The sequence below is a fragment of the Lucilia sericata genome, unplaced genomic scaffold (assembly GCF_015586225.1).
Source record: "Lucilia sericata isolate MDLA Ls3-8-SP2 unplaced genomic scaffold, ASM1558622v1 Contig000251F_arrow, whole genome shotgun sequence".
In the NCBI taxonomy this organism is placed as follows: Eukaryota; Metazoa; Arthropoda; class Insecta; order Diptera; family Calliphoridae; genus Lucilia; species Lucilia sericata.
In genome coordinates this window covers 406,509-423,030 of record NW_023994277.1, presented here as the reverse complement: position 1 = coordinate 423,030, position 16,522 = coordinate 406,509, and the positions used below count along the sequence as shown (strand labels likewise).

Sequence of the window (16,522 nt, the reverse complement as noted above, 5' to 3'; positions counted from 1 at the left end):
AAAACACTTTAGATTTTTCAGAGTCCTTTAAGATTTTCAGATTCTTTTAGATTTTTAGATTCTTTTAGTTTTTGAGATTCTTTTAGTTTTTTTTAAGATTCTTTTAGCTTTTCATTTCCTTTTAACATTTCTTTTAGATTTCCTAAGTATAGTTTTAGTTTTGGTTTTTAGCTTTTTTTATTTATAAACTAATTTGCAAAAAATTTCTTTTGTAACAATTTAAATTTTAATTATTTTTTTTTTTTTTTGGTATGGAAAACATCTAACAATTTGTTTAAGTTTAATTCCTAAGTTATATTTTAAAGGGAACATTATTATTATTATTATGATTTGCTTTAAAAACAAATTTTGTTTTAAAAAGGAAAAAAGGAAAAAAGAAGAAAACTTACTTTTATTTATCGGGAAATTTCTTATTACGGGGACTATGAGCAGCATCACGACGAGGAAACTCATCCAGCTAAAAAAATACGAAAAAAAGGTCAGGGTTGGAAAAAACTTCTACAAAAGTATACTCACTCTTGAAGAACTACTTTTGGAGCGACTAGAACTGCGTGTAGGCAAATCCAGTTCATCATCGGTATAGCAGCTATACTCTCTAGAAGAATCACTGTTAAAAAACAAAAAAATTAATAAATTAATTAATATTCTATTACACCCACCTGGGTTCTATGCCCTCATGTGAGTCTTGACTTAATAGCGGCAACATATCCTCTCCTTTGGGCAGGAGATCTACACCTTGTGCTTTATTGTTATTATTATTATTGTTACTATTACTAGTGGGAGTTGTTTGATTGGGTGTCATGGCCGCTTGGGTTGTTGTTGAGGTTTCGGTAGTTGTTGTTGATTGAGCTTCTTTAGTTTTCGATTCATGACACTCACATTGACAGTCTTCCGGTTTAACATAGTTATAGTGTGGCATCATACAACCATCGGCTGCTGAGGAGGAGGACATAGTGGAGGCTGTGACATCTGGTTGCTGTGAATGTTTGTGTTGTGAAAAGGAGCTGTGTGTTCGTGTACAGTTAGCTGTGGGTAGTGTTTTGCCTTGCGTTGATCGGTTGTGTGTGGAACTGACACTGTCTCTGGGTAAGGTGGTTATTTTCTTGGGAGGTTTTCTTTTTTCTGGTATATTTTCAAAGTCTATCCAATGACCCGATAATTTCCGTTGTGTTGAGGCTTTAGGGGTGGTTACTGGAGGTTTGCTAGCAGCTGTGGTTTTGGTTTTAAAGTCGCCGCTGTCTGTAGGCCTTTTTGTTAAAGGGATGGCCGCTGAACTGGGTGTGGGTGCAGCTGGTTTTTGTTGCAATTGCTGCTGCTGTTGCTGCAATAACTGTTTATTCGAATCCTTTCTCTCTAAGTGTGCTGCTGTGACTCTCAGTCCCTCCTCGGCAAACTCAAACCAAGACTTGCCACTGGCATTAGAAACTCTACGGGGTGATTTCGAACTTTGCACATCTTTTTTCGAGTCTTTACGTGGCAGACTAATGCGCAATTTCTCTCCTCTTACCGGCACGGATCCCGCAAATTCAAAAGGTGAATCGGGGGTATTTACCGCCATGCCGCCTATATATTCTTCCAAATGTGAAGGATTGAGTGGTGTGGTTGAACGTGGTCTATCTAAGGGACAAGTTTTAACCTCCATATTAATGCGTTCCTTCATGGGTATGATGTTCACTCCCTGAGCCTTTTCCTCCGGCAAAGTGGTGGGTATATAGGGAAGCTCATCGTCAAAGGATTCCTGTGATACTAGACCAGTACTCTCATGATCTTCTATGCAGCCTACATTTAAAGCCAAGTGACGCCGTTTGGATTCCAAAGCCGCCATATCCGAATCACGTTCACTTTCCGATGACTCCACCGGCTCATCGGTAGAAAATACCGAGGATCTGTCTATGTGGGTATGATGTTTTTTTACTGTCGAAGTCACCGTTGTCTGAGGCTTACTAGTGGGTGGTGATTCTGTTTGCGAACGTCTAGTGGGTGTGGAAGTCCTTGGTGGCTTGGGTGGTGTCTGTCTGGCCTTATCTACTGGTGATTGCGAATGAGAACGTGGCTCACTTTTGTGTAGACTAGATGTAGGTGATATTTTGCCTTCCGTTACCGAGGGAGAGGGAGTGTGCAGGGGTGAGGGTTCTGTGGAAGGGGGTGGTGGTTGAGGCAGCTGTGGTTTTCCTTTACGTTGATATTGCTCTTGATTTGCAAGTTTTTCAGCGGGTGGGTTTATTTCGGCAGCGCCACCACTTTGTTTGCGCGGTTTGCGTTGTACACCCTGCATGTTCTCATGATACTTTTTGCGCACATCAAAATTTTCCAAATATCGGGAATGGCGATGATTAGTAGTGGTGGCAGCCACCTCATTGTCATCTTCCGAAGTTGATCTAGAATGGTATCTATGTTTTTCCTCGGTTACCCCAGCTGCTGAACCCCCCGAGGTTTTACGTCTCATTACCACGGGTGGTTGTGTTGTGGCCACCGGTTTAACCTTATCCTCTTCCGAGGTTGTCAAAGATCTCTTGCGCACTGTTATTTGTCTTTCCATGGTTTCCTCTCTTCTATAGGATTCCTTATGAAATATTTCCCGTTGTTCTTCCAATTGTGCTTTGGCTTTGCTTTCTTTTGGTGGTGGCGGAGGTGGTGGTGGAGCTGGTGGCGCTGCTGGAGGCTTCTGTGTTTCCTCTGGTGATTTTTTGATTACAGTATTTTGTCGTTTCAAGTTTTCTGTGGTGGATTCCGACAAAGTATCTTGGGTCTGTTCGGACATATGACTAGAAATGCTCTCAGTTTTTGATATACTAAATTGGGTGGCGAAAATCTGTTCTTGACTACCCGACCCCACTCGGGTGGCGAACATTAATCTTCTTCTTTCCCGAGCCGCACTATCATCCGCCATGGCTGTTGAATTAATGGTGGCCTTAGTTTCTACTACCCTTACTTCTCCCGCACTGGTGGTACTCTCCTGTGAGGGCAGACGATGTATTTCCGCCTCAGCTTCTATGCCGTTTTCAGTAACCACATGCTCCTTAACCTCCGCTAAGTGGGAAGATCTTTGTGTCGCCACCTTTATAGCACTAACATAACTTTCTCCAGAGCCCACTGTTTCCTGAGAATCCTGGGAACTATGACGATTAACCTCCAAACTCCAGGTGCGTTCTTTGTTATCCTCCTGGGGCAGCGTGTGTATAGCATCTAGATTTTCTATGCGTTTAAGGGGAAAAGCTGCACCGCGTTGGGCTACATTATTAGTTGTTTCCGAGCCAGAATTTTTGCGTGCTCCTACCGGTTTTAGTTTCTTGACTGCGGACTCTAAATCGCTCATAGTTATAGCTGTTGCCTGGGGCCTTACCGGCTCTGCATTAAGCTGTTGTATGCTTTGCAATAATTTCCTAGTTTCCTTTTCCTCGGGCGGCGTATGTAAAGGTATGTGGATGTAACCTTCTACCGGGTCCTCATAATATTTTAAGCGACTATTGGGCCTAGAGCCAGTAGCCGTAACCACAGGGGTATGTGATTTACTTCTAGACTGCAACTGCTGCATTTCGTGGGCATCTGTGGGTGAGGAAGTTTTGGAGGTTTTACTGCCCTCGGCCCCGGCCGAACTGCCTCGTTTTCCTGGCTTAAAGATAGCCAATACTGATTTCTGTTTATTCGGAGTGGCATTTTGTGATTGCGGCGTTTGTCCTCGTTCTTTGCTTTTGCTGCGTGGCCTTGATCTTTCGCGTGGTGAATCGGGTGAATCTTTGCCAGCCGCCCCAAAACGAAACAAAGAACTAAACGAGGATTTACGCGACACCGAAACCGTAGCGGGCGAGGGAGAACGACTGCCTTCTCCTTTGCGTGTAGGCTTAGGACTTGCAGTGGGTGTTAAGAGATTTTCTCCTCTGGATTTTTGTGTTAAGCTCAAAGAGGCCGGTTTGTTTTGGTTTCTTGTAGTGGAACCATACATAGCCTGCTGCTGTGCATTAGCCGCCTCCACCACTTTTTCATTTGAGGCTATTCCTTTATCATCATACATAAAATCCGGCTTAAGGTTAATGCGTATATATTCCGTGCCACTGGGCGTTTTGCCTACAATCATTTGCCCAGGACTTTTGGTGGATTTACGTTGTGCTCCCATGGTGGTTTTCGGCAGAACTCCCGTTTCTGGACGATTTTGTGCTTTTATTTTAGCAGTTAACTTGGCATCACCATTAGTTAATGAAGTGGGAGGTTTTTTCTTGGGCGACGACTCTACCTTAATGCCCTCAGCTAATATAGCTTGTGTAGGATCACGGGTGCGAGCCAACAGCACTTGTTCCAGCAAGGCTGCTGTGGGAGCTTCCACCACAGCACCCACCGAACCATCAACTATACTTTCCACCGGTTTGGGACCACAGAATGAAGTTTCCAATAACATGCGATGAGGCGAAGGAGAGCGTGATACTCCGGAGACAGCCGACAAACGACTAACAGCCGAACCCTGACTGCCGACACTAGAAATGCGGCTAGTGCGGCCGGAAATGCAAAGTAAGGCGGCAACCTCTGAACTGGCGGAATCTTTGCGCTGATGCTGCTGCAAATACGATTGATGTTCATCCATTTTAAACATGTGCGGTGAGGCACGTTTGGACTGGAAGGGAAAAAGAAGAGAATATAATCGTAATTTAATTTTTGAATAAATTTTTCGTTTTCTTCTTTTGCTAAAGTTTTATTCTAGTTCAGTTCTTGTTCAGTTGTAGTTAAGTTCTAGTTCAGTTCTGGTTCAGTTCTAGTTCAGTTCTTTTTCAGTTCTAGTTCAGTTCTAGTTCAGTTCTAGTTCAGTTCTAGTTCAGTTCTAGTTCTGTTCTAGTTCTGTTCTAGTTCTGTTCTAGTTCTGTTCTAGTTCTGTTCTAGTTCTGTTCTAGTTCTGTTCTAGTTCTGTTCTAGTTCTGTTCTAGTTCTGTTCTAGTTCAGTTCTAGTTCAGTTCTAGTTCATTTCTAGTTCATTTCTAGTTCAGTTCTAGTTATTGCTTTAAGTTTATTATGTTTACCATCTGTTTTTATTTGAACAAGGTTTTCTTCGTAATTTAATAACAAATAAATAGTTTCTAATTTATCTTTCTGTATTTTTAACACCTTTAGCTAATTGAGATGAAAACTAGAGAGAAAACTGGTAAAGAAGAGACAGAAACTAACAACAAAACATCATAAATCTAAGTTTAGTGTTAAACTCGCCTTTGTCATAAATAAAAAAACGCTGTTAAACAACAACAAAGTGTCAACAATGAATTTTCATTTGGGTGGCAGAGCTAGAGACAGAAAGAGACAGCTATACTTATTTGCATTAAGCTGTTTGTTATTGTTTTGCTTTTGCTTTATGTTTGTAAACATGTTGTTATACCTTGCAGGTTTGTATACATGTTTATATGTAAAAATGCTTGTCATTATGTTTTTATCATAAAAAACAACAAACACACATACAAAAGTATTATATTAATGTCTATGTTTATCATAATAATAAATCCAGTTGTCATTTTGAGAGTTCTATAGGAAAAGAGTATGTTTACATGTGTGTTTTTGTATTAAATGAATACTTTTTGTTTATTGTGTAAAAAAACATAAATAGAAGAGGGAAATGTCAGTAATGTTGACATTGTTCTGGAGTGTTTACCACAGATGTTTATTTATTTTGTGTTTTTGTCTGTTTTTAAAGACAGCAGCAAGGTTATTTTAAGGAAAAGGGAAACTTCTTGTATATCCTGGTGTTTTTAGATTTATTTATTTGTGAAACTTTATATTTTTACAAATTTAAATAAATAGTTCTATAATTTAAAAGATTTTATTAAGTAAATTTTACAACAGTTTTCTGCAGATTTAGTTAAAATTAAATTTGTTTAACTCCTAGACAACTTACAGTTATAGTTAACTACAGATTCTTTTTAAAAAAGTCTCGAGAGATAATTTGTGACCCATTTTGTTTGCACCTCTCCCTGCCTGACAGCCTGTGTATTACACTTAATAATTAAATCAAATTGAGTATGACATACTAAACTAAAATAGAACAACAAAATTTTTTTAAAAGGAAAACTTAAAAAACATATTTATTTAAAAGTTATTGAAGTGTAATAGTTACGTTAGGGAGTCCCAGTATAATTCCTACCAAAAATGTGTTAAGTCTTTAAAACCAATGAAATCCTTAAAGAGTTGTACACAATTCTTATTAAATTTTCTTAATTCAATTAATTTTAAAGTAATTTTTATCATTAAAACTTAATTGTTTTGTATTTAATCGCTATTTAACTCTGTTTAAGAATATAAACAAAAACATAACAACCCAAACAAAGCATTTATAAACATTCCTGAAAAATACCGTTATTCTAGTTAAAAGGGAAAGCCTATTAAACATAATAATCCCTTAAGAGAATGATGGGAATGTGTGTGACAAAATGATAACTTATGCAACAAGTTAAAAACCTGATGTCATGCCAAGGTGTTTATTTGTTAGTTGTTGTTATTTTTGTTATAGTAGTAAATACAAAAGAAATATCACACACACGACACTACTATTAAGTGGGAGAGTTTGGGGGTGAAAGCAAACCCTACATTTCTAACTGTAACTATGTGTTAGTGTATCATTCTTTTTTGTAGGCTTTTGTTTTTACCGGTTTCCATTAACTAAAAATAGCACAAATAATTGTTGTTTTTATATACATAAAAGATCAGCACATTTATATTAAAAGAAAATAAAAAATTAAAAAGCTTAAAAGAAATGTATGGTTTATAGATTAAAAACTTTTTAAGTAAAAATGTAACAATTTGTTGTTGCTATAATATTTAAACAGGTCAGTAACAGAGAGAAAACGAGAAGGAAAAAACCAAATCAATTTTTAACTACAATTATAATTAAAAATTGAAGACAGTTTCAAACAAAGAGAAAGGTTAGACCAAAAACTGTATAGACTAAAGACTGACTAGACAGGACTATCATTTAGTCAACAGTCTAGTTTATATACTAGACTAAAGTCTAGTAAATAGTCTAGTCAATATTTTATAAATTCTAGTCTATAGTCTAGTCTACAGTCTCGTCTATAGTCTAGTCTATAGTCTAGTCTATAGTCCAGTCTATAGTCTAGTCTATAGTCTAGTCTATAGTCTAGTCTATAGTCTAATCTATAGTCTAGTCTATAGTCTAGTCTATAGTCTAGTCTATAGTCTAGTCTATAGTCTAGTCTATAGTCTAGTCTATAGTCTAGTCTATAGTCTAGTCTAGTCTAGTCTATAGTCTAGTCTATAGTCTAGTCTATAGTCTAGTCTATAGTCTAGTCTATAGTCTAGTCTATAGTCTAGTCTATAGTCTAGTCTATAGTCTAGTCTATAGTCTAGTCTATAGTCTAGTCTATAGTCTAGTCTATAGTCTAGTCTATAGTCTAGTCTATAGTCTAGTCTATAGTCTAGTCTATAGTCTAGTCTATAGTCTAGTCTATAGTCTAGTCTATAGTCTAGTCTATAGTCTAGTCTATAGTCTAGTCTATAGTCTAGTCTATAGTCTAGTCTATAGTCTAGTCTATAGTCTAGTCTATAGTCTAGTCTATAGTCTAGTCTATAGTCTAGTCTATAGTCTAGTCTATAGTCTAGTCTATAGTCTAGTCTATAGTCTAGTCTATAGTCTAGTCTATAGTCTAGTCTATAGTCTAGTCTATAGTCTAGTCTATAGTCTAGTCTATAGTCTAGTCTATAGTCTAGTCTATAGTCTAGTCTATAGTCTAGTCTATAGTCTAGTCTATAGTCTAGTCTATAGTCTAGTCTATAGTCTAGTCTAGTCTAGTCTATAGTCTATAGTCTAGTCTATAGTTTATCTATAGTCTAGTCTATAGTCTAGTCTATGTCTAGTCTATAGTCTAGTCCTATGTCTATTCTATAGTCTAGTCTAGAGTCTAGTCCTAAGTCTAGTCCTATAGCCTAGTCCTATAGTCCTAGTCTATAGGTCCTGTCTATATTCTAGTCCTATAGTCTACTATAGTCTAGTCTATAGTCTAGTCTATATCTAGTCTATATTCTAGTCTATAGTTTAGTCTATAGTCTAGTCATAGTCTAGTCTACTAGTTTAGTCTATAGTTTAGTCTATGTTTAGTCTATATCTAGTCCTATAGTCGAGTCTATAGTCTAGTCGATATCTAGTCTATAGTCTAGTCATAGTCTAGTCTCTAGTCGTAGTCGACATAGTCTAGTCTATAGTCTAGTCTACAGTCTAGTCTACAGTCTAGTCTATAGTCTAGTCTATAGTCTAGTCTATAGTCTAGTCTATAGTCTAGTCTATAGTCTAGTCTATAGTCTAGTCTATAGTCTAGTCTATAGCCTAGTCTATAGTCTAGTTCAGTTCTAGTTCAGTTCTAGTTCAGTTCTAGTTCAGTTCTAGTTCAGTTCTAGTTCAGTTCTAGTTCAGTTCTAGTTCAGTTCTAGTTCAGTTCTAGTTCAGTTCTAGTTCAGTTCTAGTTCAGTTCTAGTTCAGTTCTGGTTCAGTTCTAGTTCAGTTCTAGTTCAGTTCTAGTTCAGTTCTAGTTCAGTTCTAGTTCAGTTCTAGTTCAGTTCTAGTTCAGTTCTAGTTCATTTCTAGTTCAGTTCTTGTTGATCAATATTCTATTCTGTGATAAACCATATAAACCATAAAACTTCAAATAAATGTAATTAATATTAAGTATGCGTCTAGGAATCAGTTTTTAATTGTTGAAAAATGTTAAGAATTTTCATTTAAAAAATATAAAGCTTTTCTGTCCTAATTACTGTTTAAACTTCTAATGAATTGTATTTGCTCTGTTTTCAAACATTTTTGATGGCCTTCGTTTTTATATTAAGTTTTCGTATAAACGAAAAGCAAAAAAAAAAAACAATTCAATAATGTTAGCTTGTCATTATCTATAAAAACGTAGATAAATTTTTTGCTAAAACTACTATACTAGGTCAAACACTGAGAGAAAATTTGTGAAAAAAATAGAAATAGGAAAAAGTATATTTCAAAAATAAAGTAAAATATCTTCCCCTCTCTCTTTTTCTTTGTAATCCACAACAATTAATAATAATTTTCCTTTACTTCATGTCTTTATTTACAAACTATGTATGCCAGTTATGTATATTTGTAAATGCATTATTTGTATGTTTGTCTCACTCTCTTTGTACTTGTCTGCCAATTTCTGTTTGTCAATTTTATTCTGTTTTCTGTCATCTTGTCCATTCGTCCATCATTTAATAACCAATTCAAATAGTATTGAGTATTTCATTACATATTCAATTCTCAATTCGCCTTTACAATAGCAACAGTGTTTTTTACAGTTTTTTTTTTTTTTTTTTTTTTTTGTTGTCTCATTCATTTAAAATATACTCAAACACACTCACTCATGCTTATACTTCAGTAATGAAAACAAACTATAAAATCAATGAATAACAGACAGTGTAAGCATAAACCAGAGCTGTGAAATTCGGTACCTTTACATTTGAATTTAAGTATATACATAGTTAAAAGAAAAATAATGTTTTAAAACAGTATTAAACTTAAATTTTCGTTTAAGTTTTAACACAGTTGGAAAAATTAGTAAGTTTAAAATAAATATTATAGGTTAAATGTTTCGTTCAGTTTTTTTAATAGCCCAAATTTAAAGATTGTTTCAGATTTTCACAGAATTTCATGAAAGCTATATAAAAATACCAAAATTTTAAAGAAAAATGGTTTCGTTAAAAAAAATAAGTTTCGTTAAGTTTTTTAAATGGTCAAATTTACAAAACTGTTTCAGAATTTAACCGTAATTCATGAAAGCTAAATGAAAATAACAAAATTTTCATGAAAAATAGTTTCGTTAAAAAAAACAAAGTTTCATTAAGTTTTTTATATCGTCCAAATTCAAAAATTTGTGTACATTTCAATATTACTACATGAAAGCTAAATGAATACTGCAAAGTTTTTAAGAAAAATGGTTTTGTTAAAAAAATAAAGTTTCGTTAAGTTTTTTTATAACGTCAAAATTCCAATTTTTTTTACATTTCAATAGTACTTTATAAAATCTAAATAAATATGCAAAAATTTTAAAGAAAAGTTCTTTCGTTAAAATATTAAAGTTTCGTTAAGTTTCTTAAATTATCCAAATTCCAAAATTTTTGTACATTTCAATAGTACTTTATAAAATCTAAATAAATGTGCAAAAAATTTAAAGAAAAGTTCTTTCGTTAAAAACTGAAGTTTCGTTAAGTTTTTTAAATTGTCCAAATTCCAAATTTGTTTTCAGATTTCAATAGTACTTTATGGAAACTAAAGGAATATTGCAAAATCTCTAAGAAAAATTGTTTCGTTAAAAAAACTAAAGTTTCGTTAAGTTTATTAAATGCCTTAAAATTAAACATTTTCTTAGATTTATTTATCAAATAATGAAAAGTTATTGAATATATAAAAATGTTTTGTAGAAATACCTTCCCTTTAGAAAATAATGTTTCGTTAAGTTTTTAAAATTATCAAAATTTCAAAACTTTTCCAGATTTCGTTAACAAATAACTTGTATTAAACGAATACGTAGAAATTTTTATTTAAATTCTTTTAGTTTAGAAAATAAAGTTTCGTTAAGTTTTTGAAATTCTCAATATTTAAAAAAAATGCTAATTTTGTTTTAATTTAAAACATGTTTTTGTAATTTTAATTCAATGTATCAAAATTTCTCTTAAAACACGTTTAATTTAGTCGAAAAAGTTTTGTCAAGCATTCATTTTAGCAAGAGTTTGACATTCCCATTCCTGCTTTTAAATAACACAAAAATTAGAACAAACTAATTAAAACCAACTAAATGAATATATAACAAATATGCATCACAGTTGTCTTAACAATTAGTGTTAATTTACAGTTTTCATAATTTCGATTTACACATTCCCATACCTGTTTAAAAATATAACAAAATAAGAACAAACTGAGTAAACGAATGTAAGAGCAAGAGTAGGGGATTTAATACAAATATGACAATTGATATTACAGTTACATTTAATGTTTGTTGTTGCATTAGCTTGTGCTATGTCCTCAATAAATCCAATCCAATAGAGAGAATGTTTTCGAAAAACTACACAAAACCAAAATTGCTTAAAAAAATATGAAATTTAAACTTAAATTGTTTAAATTTCAAGACTTTTCCTCTCTTTGTATCCTTTTTCATCAAACAAATTTATTATTAAAATATTTATGAGTAAATGTCGAGAGAGTGTGTGTCTGTGTGGGAGTTTGTGGTTTCATAGCTTTTGTTGTTGTTGTTTTATGTTTCCTACTCAACACTTTGCCACATTGTGTCTATGTAAATCATTATTACATTTGCATTTTTTGTTGTTATTTTAACTTTTCCACTGTTGATTTTAGTTACATTTACATTTAGTTTAAAAAGACAAACAGAAATGAGATTGGGTAGGGGGCAAGATCGAAGCGGGTAAAAGCTTTTGATAATATAATTTTAACTTGCTGCAGGTTTTACACATTTAATGCATTTTTCACTTTTTTTGTCTGTGTTTAAAAACAATTTTCAATTAAGTTTGGGTTTATTCCCAGTAGCTCAAGGTTTTCGTTTTTCATTTAAATGAAAGATGAATATAAACAGTCAGTTTTTGTGTTTTCTCCATAAACTATAGGTTTTTGTTTTAATTTACAATAAATAAAGTATATTTTTCTAAAGAGTTTTCCCTGAACATAAGAAAAGTTTAAAAATAAAAATTAATGAGCAAAAGTTTCAAATAAACACAAGTAGAAAGAAGAGAACTAAAATTGATCCAGAACAGAACTAGAACAGAACTAGAACAGAACTAGAACAGTACTAGAACAGAACTAGAACAGAACTAGAACAGAACTAGAACAGAACTAGAACAGAACTAGAACAGAACTAGAACAGAACTAGAACAGAACTAGAACAGAACTAGAACAGAACTAGAACAGAACTAGAACAGAACTAGAACAGAACTAGAACAGAACTAGAACAGAACTAGAACAGAACTAGAACAGAACTAGAACAGAACTAGAACAGAACTAGAACAGAACTAGAACAGAACTAGAACAGAACTAGAACAGAACTAGAACAGAACTAGAACAGAACTAGAACAGAACTAGAACAGAACTAGAACAGAACTAGAACAGAACTAGAAAAGAACTAGAACAGAACTAGAACAGAACTAGAACAGAACTAGAACAGAACTAGAACAGAACTAGAACAGGACTAGAACAGGACTAGAACAGAACTAGAACAGAACTAGAACAGAACTAGAACAGAACTAGAACAGAACTAGAACAGAACTAGAACAGAACTAGAACAGAACTAGAACAGAACTAGAACAGAACTAGAACAGAACTAGAACAGAACTAGAACAGAACTAGAACAGAACTAGAACAGAACTAGAACAGAACTAGAACAGAACTAGAACAGAACTAAATATAAACTAGAACCGATATAAAACTGAACTTAATCCGATAGACTGTTTAATTTGTTTCTTATAAGTTATTACGCCTCCACTCACCTGTTGTTGTTGCAGCTGCTGCTGTTGCATTTTCGCCTCCTCTTCCTTTTTTTGTGTAGGATCCATAAAATATAATTCCTCTGTTGAGCTACGCAATTCCAATGCACCTTCTTCACGAAAACCCATATCCAATGTTTCCTGTAGGGTGCCAGTGCCCACCTTTTCATAATTAGTTTTTGTTTTTTTCCAGATTTTTTTTTTACAAAAATCAATTTGTTTTTCAATACATAAATAAACAACATCAATTTGAGGGGGAGGGTAAGGAAAACATAAAGGGGGATATAAAAATTTGCAAAAAAGCAAATTTTGTGTTGTTGTTAAATAAAAAATTTTTAATTTTGTTAGTAAATTTAAAAAACCAATAAAAAACCATCCAGCATTTTTTTTTTGCACACACAAAAAAAGTATAAACGAGAAAAGCAAAGAAATACACAAAGAAAGAATTTGTATTAAAATTAAATTTTACAACTTTGTTTATTATTCTGGTTTAAAATGTATTTTGTTTATTGTTTAAAAAGAAAAACTAAAACTTAATTTTCTAAAACTACTTTTGTTTTACTGTTTTCGCTTAAAAGTGCCACTAACAAAAACAAATAAGAAATGTCATGTCAATCAATGCAATTGTGTGACAAGTGTTTGTTTTTGTTTGGCTTTTTTTTGTTGGTGTTTCCTAAAAGTGTTAGCTTTTGTTGTTTTTCGTAGGGAAATTGTACTATGTATGCAAAACATACACATTCAATCTACAAACTGACGGGAAATTTTTAAGTGCAATACAAGTTTTTCTGTTACGTTTTCCTACTTTTTTATGAATGTATGTATGCGTGTGTATGTTTACATTTTGTTGACAATTTAATCATTGCTCTTTTTATACTACTTTTTCTTGTTTTTTTTTTATTTTTGCTTTTTGTTTCCTTTGTTAATTTTGAGCAGCTTTGAGAGGGATTTAAATAGATTTTTGATGTTCAAACGACATTTTTAGTTTAAGATGAAGGACATTGTGAAAAATTTAATTTTTGTGGGTGTATGAGAGAAAAAATAAACAACTTTTAAGACATTTAATTATGAAATTGATTGGATTTGTAATTTATAAGGTAATCCCTAAAAATTTAACTTTTTTTAAATTATTTAAAAGACATTTTAAAGTGTTACAGGTCCTGTTCAGTTCTTTCTGTTCTAGTTCTGTTCCAGTTCTGTTCTAGTTCTGTTCTAGTTCTGTTCTAGTTATTATGTTCTAGTTCTGTTCTAGTTCTGTTCTAGTTCTGTTCTAGTTCTGTTCTAGTTCTGTTCTAGTTCTGTTCTAGTTCTGTTCTAGTTCTGTTCTAGTTCTGTTCTAGTTCTGTTCTAGTTCTGTTCTAGTTCTGTTCTAGTTCTGTTCTAGTTTGTTCTAGTTCTGTTCTAGTTCTGTTCTAGTTCTGTTCTAGTTCTGTTCTAGTTCTGTTCTAGTTCTGTTCTAGTTCTGTTCTAGTTCTGTTATAGTTCTGTTCTAGTTCTGTTCTAGTTCTGTTCTAGTTCTGTTCTAGTTCTGTTCTAGTTCTGTTCTAGTTCTGTTCTAGTTCTGTTCTAGTTCTGTTCTAGTTCTGTTCTAGTTCTGTTCTAGTTCTGTTCTAGTTCTGTTCTAGTTCTGTTCTAGTTCTGTTCTAGTTCTGTTCTAGTTCTGTTCTAGTTCTGTTCTAGTTCTGTTCTAGTTCTGTTCTAGTTCTGTTCTAGTTCTGTTCTAGTTCTGTTCTAGTTCTGTTCTAGTTCTGTTCTAGTTCTGTTCTAGTTCTGTTCTAGTTCTGTTCTAGTTCTGTTCTAGTTCTGTTCTAGTTCTGTTCTAGTTCTGTTCTAGTTCTGTTCTAGTTCTGTTCTAGTTCTGTTCTAGTTCTGTTCTAGTTCTGTTCTAGTTCTGTTCTAGTTCTGTCCTAGTTCTGTTCTAGTTCTGTTCTAGTTCTGTTCTAGTTCTGTTCTAGTTCTGTTCTAGTTCTGTTCTAGTTCTGTTCTAGTTCTGTTCTAGTTCTGTTCTAGTTCTGTTCTAGTTCTGTTCTAGTTCTGTTCTAGTTCTGTTCTAGTTCTGTTCTAGTTCTGTTCTGGTTCTGTTCCAGTTTTATTATAGTTCTGTTCTAGTTCTATACTAGTTTTGTTCTATTCTCTTAATTTAAACTTTTAAATTGTTAAATAAATGACGTAGTTTTAATACGTACCGACATACGTCAAATTAAATACATTTTGTTGTTTTTTATGTTTTCTATTTATCTCCCCCTGTCAAACTCTTGTCTTATTGTAATTTCTTTGTTGTGTTTCTATTTTTTCCCCACTCACATGCAGTTTGATTTAGTTTATATTATTTAGAAGAAGAAGAACCAGATGAATGATAAACATAAGATGAGCGTGTTTGTGAGTATGTTTATACATATAAATGTTTGTGACCGAGTTGAATGGCTGAATGGTAGTTTTAAATAGTAGTAAGAGTAGTAGTAGCATTGTGTAGGGGGTGTGTGAATGAGAGGGAGTGGTATTAAATTATAGTTTTGTTATATTAACTGGGTTAATATTATAGTTACGAGTTGGAAAAAGAAAAAGAGGAAAATAAAAATCAAGAAATAAAACATTAGAAAGTAAAAGTGCTGAGAATTGATTTGCAATAAACACATATAAAAACTAACACACACACAACACGCTGTTTAACATTTATTAAATAAAAAGAGATAAAAACTAAAAAAGAAAAATGGACTTTTATGCAATTTCAATATAAATTAGGGAAATAAAAAAAAGATGTGAAATGGGTTTAAATAAAATATGGTTAAGAAATTAAGAGTAGAAATACAAATTTAATAAAAATAAAGAATTAAATTAATAAATAAATAATATAAAGTTATAAAAAGGATATAGTTAATAACGCATGACAGTATTAAAAGGAATTATTTCAGTAGAAAGTAGGTTTTTCTAGTTAAGTCCAGTTCTAGTTCAGTTCTAGTTCAGTTCTAGTTCAGTTCTAGTTCAGTTCTAGTTCAGTTTTAGTTCAGTTTTAGTTCAGTTCTAGTTCAGTTCTAGATCAGTTCTAGTTCAGTTCTAGTTCAGTTCTAGTTCTGTTCTTTCTGTTCTAGTTCTGTTCTAGTTCTGTTCTAGTTCTGTTCTAGTTCTGTTCTAGTTCTGTTCTAGTTCTGTTCTAGTTCTGTTCTAGTTCAGTTCTAGTTCAGTTCTAGTTCAGTTCTAGTTCAGTTCTAGTTCAGTTCTAGTTCAGTTTAGTTCAGTTTTAGTTCAGTTTAGTTCAGTTCTAGTTCAGTTCTAGTTCAGTTCTAGTTCAGTTCTAGTTCAGTTCTAGTTCAGTTCTAGTTCAGTTCTAGTTCAGTTCTAGTTCAGTTCTAGTTCAGTTCTAGTTCAGTTCTAGTTCAGTTCTAGTTCAGTTTTAGTTCAGTTCTAGTTCAGTTCTAGTTCAGTTCTAGTACAGTTCTAGTTCTAGTTCAGTTCTAGTTCAGTTCTAGTTCAGTTCTAGTTCAGTTCTAGTTCAGTTCTAGTTCAGTTCTAGTTCAGTTCTAGTTCAGTTCTAGTTCAGTTCTAGTTCAGTTCTAGTTCAGTTCTAGTTCAGTTCTAGTTCAGTTCTAGTTCAGTTCTAGTTCAGTTCTAGTTCAGTTCTAGTTCAGTTCTAGTTCAGTTCTAGTTCAGTTCTAGTTCAGTTCTAGTTCAGTTCTAGTTCAGTTCTAGTTCAGTTCTAGTTCAGTTCTAGTTCTTCTAGTTCAGTTCTAGTTCAGTTCTAGTTCAGTTCTAGTTCAGTTCTAGTTCAGTTCTAGTTCAGTTCTAGTTCAGTTCTAGTTCTAGTTCTAGTTCAGTTCTAGTTCAGTTCTAGTTCAGTTCTAGTTCAGTTCTAGTTCAGTTCTAGTTCAGTTCTAGTTCAGTTCTAGTTCAGTTCTAGTTCAGTTCTAGTTCAGTTCTAGTTCAGTTCTAGTTCAGTTCTAGTTCAGTTCTAGTTCAGTTCTAGTTCAGTTCTAGTTCAGTTCTAGTTCAGTTCTAGTTCAGTTCTAGTTCAGTTCTAGTTCAGTTCTAGTTCAGTTCTAGTTCAGTTCTAGTT

General features: G+C 33.3%; 1 protein-coding gene across 5 annotated transcripts in view; it reads right to left on the bottom strand.

Annotated features, from left to right (window-relative positions):
• Positions 1 to 259: 259 nt before the first annotated feature.
• The window catches only part of LOC119602750 (nucleolar protein dao-5), a 54,460-nt gene continuing 38,197 nt past the window's right edge, over positions 260 to 16,522 (bottom strand). For 3 of the 5 annotated variants that reach the window (XM_037954438.1, XM_037954439.1, XM_037954443.1), the window contains 4 exons: positions 12,478 to 12,636; positions 660 to 4,606; positions 517 to 607; positions 260 to 457 (listed from right to left, as the gene is read on the bottom strand). In XM_037954438.1, coding sequence (XP_037810366.1) covers positions 392 to 457; positions 517 to 607; positions 660 to 4,606; positions 12,478 to 12,636 — 4,263 coding nt within the window. In that variant the 3' untranslated portion in view covers positions 260 to 391. The remainder of the gene's footprint in view (positions 458 to 516; positions 608 to 659; positions 4,607 to 12,477; positions 12,637 to 16,522) is intronic. The other 2 variants (XM_037954440.1, XM_037954442.1) reach the window with 2 other exon arrangements.